Source organism: Ciconia boyciana, chromosome 3, assembly GCF_034638445.1.
Source record: "Ciconia boyciana chromosome 3, ASM3463844v1, whole genome shotgun sequence".
Taxonomy (NCBI): domain Eukaryota; kingdom Metazoa; phylum Chordata; class Aves; order Ciconiiformes; family Ciconiidae; genus Ciconia; species Ciconia boyciana.
Window position 1 is genome coordinate 6,917,983 of NC_132936.1, and position 15,534 is coordinate 6,933,516.

The 15,534-nt window shown below is 41.5% G+C and overlaps 1 protein-coding gene and 1 long non-coding RNA gene across 2 annotated transcripts in view; one reads left to right on the forward strand and one right to left on the reverse strand.

Annotated features, from left to right (window-relative positions):
* The window catches only part of LOC140649924 (uncharacterized), a 21,234-nt gene continuing 5,700 nt past the window's right edge, over nucleotides 1-15,534 (forward strand). The window contains exons 1-6 of the long non-coding RNA XR_012041799.1: nucleotides 1-172; nucleotides 538-674; nucleotides 4,936-5,052; nucleotides 5,528-5,586; nucleotides 6,323-6,443; nucleotides 12,091-12,214. This is a non-coding gene — a long non-coding RNA (uncharacterized lncRNA). The remainder of the gene's footprint in view (nucleotides 173-537; nucleotides 675-4,935; nucleotides 5,053-5,527; nucleotides 5,587-6,322; nucleotides 6,444-12,090; nucleotides 12,215-15,534) is intronic.
* Nucleotides 15,235-15,534, reverse strand: part of CYP39A1 (cytochrome P450 family 39 subfamily A member 1) — a 25,060-nt gene continuing 24,760 nt past the window's right edge. Inside the window, exon 12 of the mRNA XM_072857767.1 lies at nucleotides 15,235-15,306. Within this exon, the coding sequence (XP_072713868.1) occupies nucleotides 15,235-15,306 (72 nt within the window). The remainder of the gene's footprint in view (nucleotides 15,307-15,534) is intronic.

Genomic DNA, 15,534 nt, shown 5'->3' on the forward strand with positions numbered 1-15,534 from the left:
GGTAGCGGCGTTCCCCGTTCCCCGCTCCGTGTGCGGACAGGTGAGCCGGGGGAGGATCTTACGTCGCTCCCGGCACCCAGGGAGCGATAGGAACCAGGCAGCGGTTTGTGTCCTCGTTACTAGTGCGTGGCAAAGCTTCCCTCCCTCAGGGTGTTGGCCCCCCTGCTCTGAGGTAAGGAGGGATGGGGTGAGGTAAGGTGGAATGGGGTGGGGTGAGGAGAGGAGTGGGATGGGATGGGATGGCTTGAGGAGAGGAGACATTGGGTGAGGAGAGGGGGGGCAAGATGGGGTGAGGAGAGGTAAGGTGAGGGGTGATGGGATGGGGTGAGGAGAGGAGAGGTGGGGAGGATGGGGTGGGGTGAAGAGAGGTGAGGTGAGGTGGGATGGGGTAGGGTAGGGGAGAGGTGAGGTGAGATGGGATGGAGAGAGGTGGAGTGGGATGCAGAGAGAAGTGGAATGGACGCCCACACAGTGCCAGCACACCTTGCCATAGTTTTAGTGACAAACCTCCTAATGCCCCCTGTGGTGATTTTGTAGGGGGCCTAAATGCCTCTGGGGGATGGACCTCCCAACCACCATTCCCACTTCTGACCACCAATAAGAAAACTGGCCCTTGAAGTGAGCTCCATCTGGAATGGATCCAGTTGTCGTTCATCTCTTCTTCAGACTAACAGGTGAATAAAGGTGTACCTCCCCGTTACAGACGAGGCCAGAAGGTGCATTTGTAGGGCTCTTAAGGAACACCAGGATTACAGTGGAAAAAGGCTGATTGTGGTCATGATTTTAAAAAGAAGAGAAAGCATTCAGATACCCCTAAGGCACGCTTTATTAAAGGAAGGACTATTTTCTCTCGTCCAGCTGTATGTCCGAGACGGCTAAGCATCAGAGGCTAATGCTGATTTTCTGCGGTCTCTTCACTTTGGAATATAACACAGAAGGATTTAATCAATAGGGTGATACAGAAATGTAAATAGGTTTCTGTAAAGATGGCTTTGAAAATCTATAGAATATAATGGAGAACTAGAAGGCTCCCGTATAATTATTAAATAGACTATAAAAAAATCCATGGAAAGAGTAATTCTCCATTAGTTAAAAATATATATAAAGATGTATGCCATTTATAGCAGCACTTTCCAATAATAGCAGAAAAAAACTGTTGTAATGAATGAGATCAATAGTGATCCCACCTCATCTCTGCAAATACCTAAACGCAATGCATTGTAGATTGTTGTACTTGCAACAGAAGAGTTTCTTCCTGGTCCCATTAACTAAGGGCTGACTTATGCCTTGATGCACATCTGGTTTAGACACCTTCCAGGATTTCTTCTTTGGTTCTATTTTTTTTTCTTTTAAATATGATAGGTAACTGATAGTAGTAATTATTATTTCTTTTTGTTTTATCCTTGTGTGTCAACTATTAATCCCTGACCATGACCTTATTGCTTTAGGCACTATGCAGAAGAGAAAGCAAGCTATGGAACCAAAGATGTCACAATATAAACCAATCAGGTTTTAAATCAAATTATATGCTTGTTGTTTGGGGTTTTTTTTTTTTACGAATTAACGTGGTAGGATATCTTCCTTTGTCTCCATTTACATGTGTTCCCTTTACATAATGTCTTATTTTAATATTCTGAGTAGGAAGAACATCCACCGTGCTTTTTCTGTCTCATTTTTTATGTTATGCACTTTCCTTGTGTCTTCTTATACACATACCTCTTAATTGTGTCTTGTTCATAGTAGCCAGTCTCAAGTTTTATTCTTTTTTTTTCTTCCGTATTTTCTTATTGGGAAGAATATTTTCATTGTGATGAAGTTGCCCTAGCGTGTGCTTTCCTTGTAGTAAAATGGGAATCTCTGCAGTTATGAAAGCAAGCTAATCCATGTTGAGGAAAAATCAGGAATACCTAAGACAGTACTTTGGCAATGCTTTTATATGCATCCAGACATTATTGCTAAAATGAAGGGCAAAAAAACCCAGAATTCCAGTGTTTGCAGTAAAAATGTCCTTCAAATTAGATAATAATGAGAATGGCAACAATTACAGGGCTTTTAATATCCCCTGTTGTAAACATTAAGGATTTCTGTTGGGAAAGGTCACAAAGTAATATATTATTTAGACATGGAAAAGTGGCGCTGCAAAAATAAGAAAGTAATAGCAACTGAGAGAATGTCCTTCTTGGAGTCTCACTGTTTACCTAGTGCTATTCAGGCCACACAGCCCGAGTGAGCACCTTGTGCTTCTTAAATGCTGTGGGCATCTTCCCACAACCCAAGCAGTTGCAGAGTGCCAAAACCTGGAGGAAGCTGAAATTCTGGAAAGGATACCAAAGGAGGTGATAAAACAGCTGCTACTTGCAAGATTTGCAAGCAGTGCTGTAGTCCTGCTCCCACAGAACTGAGTGGGAGTTTTGTTACTGATATCTCAGAGCACAGGCTTAGCCCATCTCATCCAAATCCTGAGCTGCTCATTATCTTCACTCTGCACCTGCTTCTTATCTACAGATTTAATCTGTAAGCAAAACTGGCCTCTCAAATGTACTGAAGCAACCACGGTGAATTTCAACACAAATAAAGTACCTAACCAGAAGACTTTGGGCCACTGTGTTATGCTGATTTCTGATCATCAAAACACAAACACTGACTCACTCCTGCAGCCTTTGCAGGAGCTTTGGTGACAAAGTTTTCTCTTTTCAGAAGAAATGAGTAAGTAATGTCTCAAAATCTGTAGATTCTCAAGAAGTGAACGCTTCTTCTTTTACATTTCTGCTCACTGGGATAATCCCAAATTCTTTGGCCAGATATGGATTATGATTTCTTGCAAATGGCTGAGTCTGGGGATTAGAGTGGATAAAGCAAGTAAAATTAATGTTGACTCTATCAGCATCAGCATACCCTTGATTGTTTCTGTTACTTTTTTAGAATATAAAAACACAGTTGGATCCATCTAGCTCTGTATCTTGTCTCCAGCAGCCAAGACTGGATGCTTAGTAAAACAGTGTAAAAATAGACCATGTATTCTTCTCCTATTTACCTTATAATTTTCCAGCAGCTAGTGAGGTAGGGACTTTTGCAACTCAGGGTTGTATCCAAGCTACTACGCTTAGTAGCTACCAGTGGTCCTGTTCTCTAGGAGCTTGTCTTAACTCTTTTTGAGCCCGTTTGTAGTTTTGCTTTCCACAATGTGCTGTGCCATGATAGTTCTTCATTGTGTAAAAACAATTTCAAGTCTTCTTCCTGATTGTTTTATTAAGTGTTCCTTTGTTATAGAGACAGTAAATGAAATTTCTTTTTTGACCTTCTCACCATCATTATTTTCCAGGCTTTAATTGGATTTCCCTTCAGCTGTCCCTCTTTCAAGCTGATGTGGTTTTCTCTATTTCCAGTGTGAAACTTTATCACCATCCTCTCTATCCTTTCTAATCTTACTAGAAAACACTACTTTCTTTAAAAGTTTGATTCTACTAAAATGACTATTGAATTTTGCTGGATCTGGAATAGGCAAGAGCTGTATGGCCGAGGGACTCAGAAGAACTCTGAGCATATGAGCGATAGAGTCCTATGACTTTGGGGGTCCCCTCATCGTCTAGGGGGGGAGCTACTAATTCTTAACATTCAATTCCTATTTTTGACCACTTCCTAGCCCCACACTAACATTTCCAGGGAGCTTTCCACTTCAACCTCCAGATCTCCTGCAGCAAAAGTGATTAGCTCAAACCAGTGTCTATGTATGTATAGTTAGGGTTATTTTTTCCCACGTACATTACTTTGCACTTATCACTGCTGAATTTCATCTGCTATTTTATCACCCAGTCACTCAGTACAGTGAGACAACATTGCCTCGACACCTCTTCAGTTCCATCCTGTATGTGTGTAGCAATTTTGCAAAGCAGCTTAGATACAACGTATTGCAGATGTTTAAATAAAAATGCATAAAGCAAAGGCCGTCTCTTTTTCTTTTTTTTTTCATTTATCTACAGAGCATTTTGCATAGTTCTGGGTGCAGGAAGAATGATTAATAATTGCACCAATTGAAAAATTGCTGCAGAAAGGGAGAGTATCCTTCACTTGCTGTAAAACGTTAGTGCCTGTAATGCCCTTGCCCATGACACTCCATGAGCACGTTGATCATGGAGCAGGGCCGTTTCCTTCTTCGGGGATTTGGAGATGCAGAGAAGCGCATGCTTCAGCTGTGCACAGGGATGCCAGTTCTCTCTAAATCTCTCCAAATCTGGTATGTGGGGGTTAGGCAAGTGGGGAGAATCTGTGGCACTGCTCTGGGAACCCCTGAGCTCCCAGCCTTGCAGTGGGACAGCCCTGCATTTGGCTCTGTTGCTCCCTAAACCCTCTCTCTGGTATATTCCTCTTGTTTCTGAGCATCCTCAGGTCAGACAGAGGTCAGACAGGAGGCTCATGTCTTTTAGGGCAATGAGAACAGGAACAAAGAGTCTTCACATTTTCCATCCACTTCTGAGAGTGAGCGTTGCCTGAAAAAAAGTCTTTTTGATTTGACATTGCAAAAATTCCATATCTAACATAAAGTCCCACAAAACAGAGCTTTATTACCTTACAGCTAACCCTCAGTTTTGAAGACAACAAAAATGCCATGTCCCAATTTCTGGTTAAGGAATATTTTTAACCAAGAGATGTTTTTTTAGCCTAGATGCATGACAGATCAAGGGGAAAAATGAGTTTCATTGACTTTTAAAACAATCTCCATTTCAAGAAAGAAAAAAAAAAAAAGCCTTTTGTTCTGTAACAAATACCATCCTTAAAGTACAAGTACAGTTCTCTCAAATCTGAAATATTATGGCCAGATTTAAATTCTCCCATTTGAAAGAGGATGCTGAAAGACGAGGAGGTTTTAATTTTGTTGAAATATATGAGGTATTTAAGATGATTGTTTTCACCTATGGGCTGCCGGTTTCTTCCCAGCTACCATCTCTATGCAAAATGAAGGCAGCGCTGTGTGAATCGCCAATTGTGTGTGTACCTGCTACCAAAGCTACAAGCATCTCACATTGTATAGTAAAGGGATGACAAACTGCAGAGGTAGGATGTTAAGGAAACTGATTTCCTTGTTTCTTTAAAAGATTGTCTTTTCCTCTTGATGTCCTTTTCCCAGTGATCTTCTCTCTCTGCAGAGTCTTAGACTGTTTATTTCATAACTGGCTCACTATGGTCAGGCCTGTGCAAGCTACCATGCCAATTCAAAAGCAGTCTTGGAGGTATAGTCTCAATTCAAGAGCCTGACTGATAATGTTAGCTCAAATTCCTCAAGAATAAACTGTGGTTTGCTGCCATGTGTTAACAAGTAGAAGCACTTGGTTTCTAGGATTTACCCAATCAAAATACGGGGAGCTAAAACATCTGACTTGTCAAAATGATCATAAGCTTATAGAAGGAATGACAAAGATGCCAGACAAATAAAATCCAGGAAATGAGCACAGTTTAACCAGAACATAAGTTCAGTCTCTAAACATACTGTCTTACCTTTCTGATGCACTGATTTCTATCTTTTTTTTAGACTGAAATTCTCCAGGAAGGAAACTTCATGTGTTGGAGGAAGTGCTAAGCATCATGATGGTATTTAATAAGCAATTCTTACCACCCCTCTTGCTATTTCTTAGATTTGTGATGAGAATTATTAGAAGTGACTTGCCCATTATGACCCAAATGGAAATTAAAAAAAATGCAATGAGCCATAGCTATGTGACCTCAAGCCAAACGCTTCAAACTCATGTACCTAAATATAGACACCTAAATAAATGGCCTGATTTTCAGAAGCACTGTGCAACTCTGAGACTTGTAGGTGCTCTGAAAAATCAAGATGCTTATTTAGGTACCTAAATACAGACTGAGCTTCTGAATATATTATTTAATCTGCTTCAGAATGTAAACAAGTAAGAAAACAAAGGTACGACAAATACTATTTTTACATGTGCTAATTAGAAGGCCACAGAGTGTAATCAACTGCAAGACACAATTTACTCCTATAAAACGAATAGTGTGGTAATTATTGTTTATTAATTGTTGAGAAGCAGAATTTAGGAGCCCTAGTTCTGAAGCAGTGCTAGACAGGTTTGATGGAGAAGTCCATGGTACTAGATTTCTTTGCCTTTTATTAATCTTTATCCATAATTATAGAGATTGACACAGAAAGGCTTTCAAAAATGTCAGCTTAAGGAGTTTTGTTTATATTGAGAGATCATAAAAAATTATTTATGTGTTTCATTCTCTTAAAGTGTGATCCATAGTTTTAAGGCTTTTTGTGTTTTTCTTTTATTTCTGGAATGTTCATTCATTATTCTGACACTTTTAGGCAACTGTTGAAGGCATAATTGGAGTATCATTGGAAGCAGAAGAGTGTGAACGATGAGTTATTAGTCAGAACATGACACCACATACACACTCAGTTAATAGAAAATAAGTAGCTCAAGCAGGTAAGTAACAACTGAGCCTATATTTTTGTGCCTGAATTGTGCCTAGGAGTAAAAACTTACACACACGGTCTTTTTCAACACTTCTACTAAGACATGTTTTGTTTAGACACATTATGTTAGTGTATGCCGATATATATTATTATTTTTATATAGTATGGCACTGATCTAGAAATACATCAGTGATTGACAGTTGGCCCCTAGATGGTGCCAGTGCCTACGTACTGCCAGCCCTTGTGCACAGTGAACACTGGAGATGGCAAAATGGAAATGGTCTTCATGACACAGGTATTCTTGGGCAGTCATTGCTTCCACGACATGAGTCATTGCGGCAGAGCAACCTCTGAAGGTGTGCTTTGTCCACATCAGCCAGAGGGAAGTCTCTACCCTTTCCTCCTGCTCTCCCAGCTGTGTGACAGAGCTCCAAAAGAGATGGCCAGTCCATCCAGGCATTATGTCCTCCCAAGGCACTCATCTGCCAGTCTTAGCCTTGCAGTGTTGCACTCCAACTTTAAGCTTTTCAGATATTTAGTAGCCTAGATATCTGAAAATCCTGAAGGAAAGAGTAAGCTGGACTTACAGCTGAGCTGGAAAGAGAGAAAAAGGGCACTAGTGAAGTTCCCAGGGAAGAAAGGAACAGTAAAGGGAAGTTAAAAGCGAAGGGAGAGAAGAAGCAGGGCCTCTGGTTTAGATTCTGGCCTTGGGCTGCTCCAGTTGCACCTCTGGAAGAAGCCCGCTGTGCTGTAAATTCATTGTGTGAGTCTATTTGCAGAAAGAGCCTGTGCTAGAGATGTCCCATTCAGACAACCAGCCCATCAAGACATCCAGTGGCACAGCACGCTCCCAAGTTGTGAGATGCTCGGAGTCCAGAGGGCTGGACAGCCCCAGCTCCCACCCTTTGCCCAGCTTCCACCTTCGACCCCTGTACAAAGATGCCAATGCTGGCATGTCTCCGTGTGGAGGGATAAATGTATCTTGTCATGTGCAGATCAGTGCTGGCAGGTGTGGTAGCTCAGGGCAGATGCTTTAGTGATTGCAGCTTTTGCTATGTTCTGTCACTTGGATTTGTCCTGGCTTGTGGGTACGTAGAGAACTCATTACCCAGTTTGTTCCTACAGACCTATATGCCCACACATGCAAACTGTGCATGTCCACTAAACCTCTGAACCAGACTGCAGGGCCAGAGACTCTAAGAAAAATTTAGCAAGGCTGAATATGTTGATTAATACCCAAAGGACAGAATATAACCATCTTCTGCTGATTTGGGCCTTTTTTATTATTTTAAGGAACAATCAGATCATTGTGATGAGACTGGCTTGTAACACAGTGGTGCATTATTTCAGTTCATGGTAAGCAAAGACCAGTTGCCAGGTTTTCAGACAGTAAAACATTCTTTGGTTTATTTTTTCAAAAAAAGGAACTTCAAACCTCAGGTTTAATGCCTGAAAGCACCCTTGTAATCATCTTTTTCATCTGTGTATTATTCCAGTTCTATAAACGAGCTTAAAATAGTAAATGATAATACCAAGGTCTGGACAGAGGAAGAGTGTCAAAGGCAGTATCTTGAGTTGTAATGAATTACTTAAAGAGTAGAACTCTAAGTATCTTGCACTGCTCATCTATTCATTTTAACCTGGGAATCACACTCGGGCAGCCATGGCATGATACTGGAAAGCATTTGATTTTCTTTTGGTATCAAGGAAACAGAAGGACACACTTAATGCTTTTCTGAGCAATGATGGTTTTCAGAATAAAGGCCAGATAAAAGGCCAGTGCCTTGAAATTGCCTCTGGATCTGTGTCAGCAGTAACAAAGACCAACATTATGAACCCTCTGAAATTTTTGTGTTTATTCAAGATAATCAAGTCTAGCTATGATTGAGACCTTTGGCATGAGAAAGAGTGACAGAGCCCTACCTTCAGCTTGGAGCACACTTTACCAGTGTAAGACCCCTTAGCTAGAGGAGTCTGAAAATGCAGTGCTGAAGGACTACATCCACAGAGCCTCACTTGGCTCTTACTTGGGTCGGGTGTTCACAGAAATCTCTGAGCGAGGATCCAGGAAAATAAGAATGCCAAATCTTGCCATTCCCTAATTACACTTTGTAAAGAACACCATCCTCCTTAGCCTTAGGCTTCTCTGGCCAGCTGTGATTACCTGAACTGATGTCTTCTAAACCGTACCTTGTGTGACCAGTATCATACCCTCAGAAAAGATGTTTTCTGCCTTTGTAGACTACCTAAAAGTTGCTTTACAGAAGTGGAATGCCTGTATAGAGAATTTAGGTCTTCAGACTTTTCTGATTTATGTTTTGCAGATTCCTGAAAAGTAATCAGGTTGCCTTTCCCTCCTCTCTCCACCCCAGGAGTGCACACACACCAGATCAAAAGCCTCTTCTTCAGAAAAACGTGCAGTTTTGTTTTCAGGACTATTAATATAGAAATGTAATTTCAGTCCTTGGTAAAACAATTCAATTTCCTGATCTCCATTTTACCTCATTTCAGGTGGGAATCTGCTCCTTTTCATTTCAGTCCGCTGCAGAAAGGTAGAGCAAGCCCCAAAGGCCATCCGTTATTGAATTTCGGTATCCTCAGCCTGTTCTCAAGTCGCTTCTAAGCATTCCCTTTCTTAAGCTAACCAGATTGACTCCAAGGGTTGGCAGGCTTAGCAACATTTTCATCAACTTTCTGATTCAGCTCTGAGCTCTCTCAAATTTATCCACAGCCTTTTGGAATCACAGCCAGGGTGGTTACAGTGCTGTCGATGGGAGATGTAGTATCTCCTCTCCAGCACAGAATTTCTTGTTTTCATATCCAAAATCCATGTTATCCCCTCAGGCATAGTATCCCACTGGAGCTCAGGCCCAGTTGTTTGCTCATTTGCCACAACTCCTTTCCTCACTTGTCTTTTTTAAAGCTGCAAAGACTTCACAGTAATAGTTGCACTGTACTTGTACATTAAGCTCTTTCGATGCTTGTTACTCCAATACTCTGGGGAAAGATGATGTATCAAACTTCTAAAGCAGTAAAAGCAGTACACAAGTAAAAAAACCTGGTACAACTTAGGAAAGTTAGAGTATAGATGTGGTTCCTGTCTCACAGGTAGCTGCTAGACAGCCTTCTAGATAACGCTCCTATGTGGCGGTTGGTTTTATGAAAGGACATTGTATTTTTACTCAACAAGAAACTTGTCCATAGTCTTTAAATTCCAAGCTTTGCATTAAAAACAAAGTATTTCTGAGGAGTCTGGGATACAGCTGTTTCATCAGCGTCTTAAAAAGTGTGAACTAAGAGATTTAAAATATTTCTTCTGAATATTTTGACTGTAACCCTACAAGTAATGTAATTTCCCAGCAACACAAATATGACGGTTCCAACTCAGGAAAGCATATAGCTTATCCAAAGTCTTACAGACATCCGTTACTAGCAATAAGCAGACTTGAGTGCTCTGATGAGCGTGAGCAATACTTTTAATCCATATAGACTTTGCAGCAGTGGGTAATTATCATTATTACCCCAATGTATAGATGAGGAAACTGAGTCACTGAGGGATGAAGTGATTCGCCCAAAGAGCACAATGAGTCAACAGGAGAGCTGGGAATAGAGGGCAGAATTCCCTGCGTTATCCATTGAAGTCCTCAGATAATATCATTTTATAAATGCTCTATCTTTGTAAAGACTTCAGTGCTATAATTATCTTCCCAGGACTCTCATGGAAACAAGATATTTATAACTCTATTAAGCCTTTCCTAGTAATTTTATGATCAAAGTGAAAAAAATAAATAATGCTGTGCCAATCAGTCGCATGTCCAATGTCATTTGGAATGGCTACACGATGAAAGCTTCTCCTTGGTTGTTTCAATTAAACGCTTGCTATCTTTTGAATGCCTTTCTTGTGTCTAATTCCCCTTCCACTGCATACCGGTGGAGAGGAAATATTTTTTGACATGTGATGACCCACACATTTAGAATGTACCAAATAACTGGGAAAGATGCTTGCTGCCAATAAAGCCTACTGGTTTATGCTATAAATGTGACTGTTTAAAAAAAATATTTTTCCTAAAAGCCCTTAACGTTTGTCAGTGTCACCTAAAATGAGCAAAGCTACCTCAGTATTTCTGCTAACCCTTGTATATCTTTAAAATTACAACACAGATGCCAAGACTAACTGTAAACAATGGGTTAGCAACTGAGGCATTTGGACCCTGGGTCAGCAAAGCACTTAAGCGTGTGCTTAAACTGAAATCCATTCTTATTTTGCAAATCCATTTTAAGTGTTTGCTTAAAGCAAAACACATGCTTAAGTCGAGTTTTGCTTGGCACAGCGCTTAGGCACAGCACAGAGCTAGGGCCTTAGAATTAATTTATTTTTGAAAGGAAGTCATTATTTTTAGCTTACCTCTCAATGGCTACAGCCATATCTTTTAGTCCCCAGATATCTATTTTCAGGAGGTATACATGCTAAGCCTAAACTTCTGGTTTCTGTGACAATCAGTGGCACAGAAAAGATATCGAATACCGTTACTAGCGGAAAGAAAGAGACCACTTGAAATACTTGACGGCTAAGTACAGATGAGAGGGGCCTTCAGTGAGCCTCATTAGAGGGAAGACATAAAAGAATTTGCGATTATTCTGGGAGGTGGCTGCTGATATGACGGGTTATCTTTTCACCGTGCTGACTGGAGAAGATTCACTTGCAGTAGGTCAACAATTTTAACTCAAAATCTTTTGATGAGTTTTCTGTCAAATATTATATTTCCACAGGAAATTTATGATTTCAGGGAAAATGTTTATACTTTCCTCAAAAGTATCAAAAAACGTTTGACTGCAATGTGATAGTTTCTGTGGGGTTTTTTCTGAAACTCTTCTTTAATATACAATAAAATCCAAAAATTATTAAAGGAAATTGGATTTAAAATAGTTTTATTGCTCATTTCTCTAGATTTCCTCTTTCTCATTAAGAAGACTCCTACCATTTGTTTCACTGGCCTAGACATGGGAGTTGTTTAGCCCAATGTAAATGAATACCAACACATAGTTTTGTGTTTAGTTTCTGGACAGTGATATAAATGATTGGCCAGCCCAAGCCACGGGTTTTGCTCAGGTGGATCTGGCTTATGGCATGCATGGAGGAGGAACAATTGCATTTTCTAAGATGTTTTTTTGAGAGATGCCCCACTGCATTCCCTTTAACATCCATACTTCATACAGAAGGTAGAATTACAAAGATAGGCCAAAATACATTATTTTTTTTCTCTGTGGGCTTAAAAATCTCCTGCTTCATACACCCTTGTGGTAGTGGTATGAATAAAACCTCATTCTGACTCCTGCTACTGATATGTAGAAAAGCTTTCTAACAGTAGGGAGAGTCAGGTAAGAGGACAAATCCCCGATGGAAATTCAGCACTGCTGTATTTAAAAGCAGACTGGACAAACACTTGAAGAAGAATTTAGATACTGTTAATCCACTCCTGAGTAGGGTATCGTGATGACCTTTTAACACCCATCTAACCTTGTCCCAGTGGGCAAGTGCTGTCTTTCCCTCCCCCAGAAGCTTCTGAATTATTTCCAGGTAGAAGACCCCATTTAGCTCTATCACTTGACCACCACATTGCTTTACTAATCCAGCTCCCTTGGTTTTTTCTATCTAGGAAAGTATGGCAAGTGCATGGAGCTGTCATCCACTACAGGGCAGTCACACAGCGATGGGATCCCAGAGTCAAGCCCACTTTTCTTCACCTGCTTGTTTGGTATCTCTCTGGCTGCCAAGAACAGGTACTTCTTTCCTGTCAAAAGCCTACACTTTAATAAAAATATCTCCTGCCTTTCAGGACAAATATTTTCATGACTGATTCTAGCCTGGTAGGGAGTTGCTAAATCTGGTAGCCCGACAGAGGCGAAGCTGCCACAGCTCCATGCCCCTGGGTCCAGCCTGCAGTGAGGCTGCGCATGGATTCCCAGTAGGCTCGTGCACAAACACACATGTACAACATGTGTATGCACTGATGGCCCCCCTGGCCAACACAGACAGAAACAATCAGCACTCACATGAGCAGCACCAAAGGCTTCATCCTGCTCCCCTCTCTGGCAGATCAGGGTGAAGGTCTGTGACTGCAAAATATCTATAAAAATGCAGATGTACAATGCGGATCCCTCCAGTAGCTGGTCCTGAATCCTCGCTCTCCCCAGCTGCCTCCTGTCCAGAGAAACACACATGCACACACACGTACAAACGGGTCTCAGTCCACCCCCAGACCCCACAGGCTCTGCAGCAGCTGGCCTGAACCCCCTGGTCCCTATAGCAGCCAGCTTCTCCACATGCCTCACCCTGGGAGACACACACTTCACCTACTCGCCAGCTAGCCTGGCTGGATTTTTGGTAGTGATCGCACACTGACATAACGCACCCACACGATGTGCACACCCACACTCCCTGCAGCTGCTGGCACCATGGACCCATGGCCCCTCCGACCCATGGTCCCACTCCTGTTGCTGCACTCACACTCCCATATCCATATGTGCACACACAAGAGCACCCAGGAAAAGAGTTAAAAACAGAGGGTAAGGAGAAGACAGGACAGACTGCACTGATCAGGCACAGGGCACAGCCAGAAAAGCAAACCACTCAGCAGCCTGTGTACATGCAACCAGCCTCTTTTATCCCCTTATCCCTCCATTTTTCCACCGTTGTTCCTCCCCAGCCCACCTTGATCCCTCCCTTTCCCCACCTTTGGGTCCTCCCCTAAACATGCCATAAGAATTCTTGTGCAACCGCAAGCTGCTCCTCCCCTGCACCCCACAATGTGTCCCATACCCACAGGCAGTGGGTGTCACCCCAGGACACGGCCAGCCCTGGGAAGTGCGGGGCAGGGCAGTGCTCAGGGTCCCCACCTGCTTTTGCTTCTCTGCTCCGCTGCGTGTGGGGGGGAATGTGGTTTTTATCACATACCCTAACAGTCCACAGGCTCTTCTTGCAGGATGTGGGAGGAAGAAGAATGTAGTTCTCAGACGGCACAAGATCACACAGAGTCTGACAAACTCAGCAATACGCAGAAACTAGTCCAGAATTGTGCTTGTATTTAGGACAGAGCAGAAGCCATCTGCAGTGCTGTGTTATTAAATATTCACAGTTTTAGTTGGCTTCAGGTGCCTTTTATTCATTCTAACCAAACTGATGGTGACCTTCAGGTTATACTTTCCTTTAGGGACCTTTTTAGTTTAAAGTCAAGTTTGCCATTGCAGAATTTTGCTTTTTTGAGTTACCTCTCTTGGGGAAAAAAAAAACCGAACCAAAACAAAACTACACACACAAAAAAAACCCCCAACCCCCACATTTACTTAAACAGAAAAATAAAAAGAAATGCACATTGGGAAAAAAATTATCTTCGCAAAACAACAAGATACCTGATCAGATATTGTGGACATTTCCAAATTTTAAAATTAAAATACATGCTTTTGGGTAACGACCACACATGAAAACCAAGGGAATAGTTTTTAGTTATGGAAGAGATTCTGAAACAGCAATTAAGAGTGCAGCTCTTGCAGAGCTGACCATTATGAGCTAAATTAGAAGTTGGACGAATCATTTTCCAACCATATAAATCATTAAAGTTTGTTAAATTGTTGTATCCATAACTGAGGTAAGCTAACCATTTAAAGGATTATACACTGTGTTATTTTCCTATGGATGTTATTCCCATAGTTTTTACTTTGTTGTTGAAAGTCCATTTGTAGTTTTTTGCAAATACTTCTAAAAGGATGAATAATCTTTACTTAAAATACTAAAAATACATGCCAGCTATTATCATATATGAAATCTGACAGCCGTTAAAGTGTTGGTATCTGAACTTATTTGACAGCGTCTTTGAACAACTTTTACTAGGTATTCTTTATAGCATTAAATATTTTTAGGTTTGTGCAATTCATTCTACAAGTAAGTCATGTTAAAGGGAAGCAAAAGTGTTCTAGGTATTGGACAACCAGTCTAATGAATAGCAATGGCTTTTCTTCCAATTGCTTTTCATTAGAAGCCAAACATCACAATCAAACTTTCATTGCATATTCATGCAAGGACCGATTCTGAATCCTGTGGAGCAAATAAAGCTCAGTAGAAATTTTAGGTGCTCCAGTGGAACGAGACCCCAGTGTTTCCCATGCTTGCAATTTTTCTATTACAAATGCATTTTATTTGAAAAAGTTGGCACCGATTGTAGGCAGAGCAGGCCAGATCTTCACCTACCTACACAGGCAGTGATACATAAGTCATGCTAGTGTATCGTGGCTGTGGATCTGGTCCAGAGGTCTCTGCTCAGCACTGTCCTGTATTTGTGCACACCAGGGAGCCGTATGGAGTTACTACAAGGCACCACTTCGGCCTTGGTTCGAAGAGACCTGCAGGAAGCAGTGACCTGGCGCAAGGGACCTGCTTTTCCGCTGGTTCTAGCACAACTTCCATGCAGAATTTCCAAACATAGCAGCTTTTTGTCCTGAATGTCTGTTTGGGGAGTTTCGTGTATCAGATTTGCAAAGTCTGTGAATAATTGGCCCACAAATTATGAATGCAGCAGGAGAGCTTGATTTTTAAATACTAGGAGGTAGGCAATCAGGTGAGGAGCACAGATACGACTATACTGGTATGGCACACCACAACGCAGAGTATGTACAGCATTTAAATTTGAAATTAAGAACTGTTAAGGCAGAGAACCTATCTGAAGATGTAGGACAGGGAAGCAGCTCAGTGATCCATCCATCCAGGGGTGGCTGGCAAAGGAAGGTAAGTCAGTGCCGGGCAGCTTTCATTCCCGGCATTTATACTGGACCCGGAATGGTGCCATGGGTTGCTGTGTCCCCACCAAATGTAAAGGGCTCTGCAAAAAGAAGAAAAAGTAGAAACATTTAAGTTAGTTCAGTTAATGGAATTATCGTCATGCTTTAATATCAAGGTATAGACATATTCTTGGAGCTTTGGCCTTAGAGAACCAAGACCAAATACTGAGAGTATTTCTTGGCTTTGCTGAAGCCATTGAGTAGGGCCTTCATGATTACTTTTCATTCACTCACTCTGACAGAGAATGACACATGAGATCTTAAGAAAC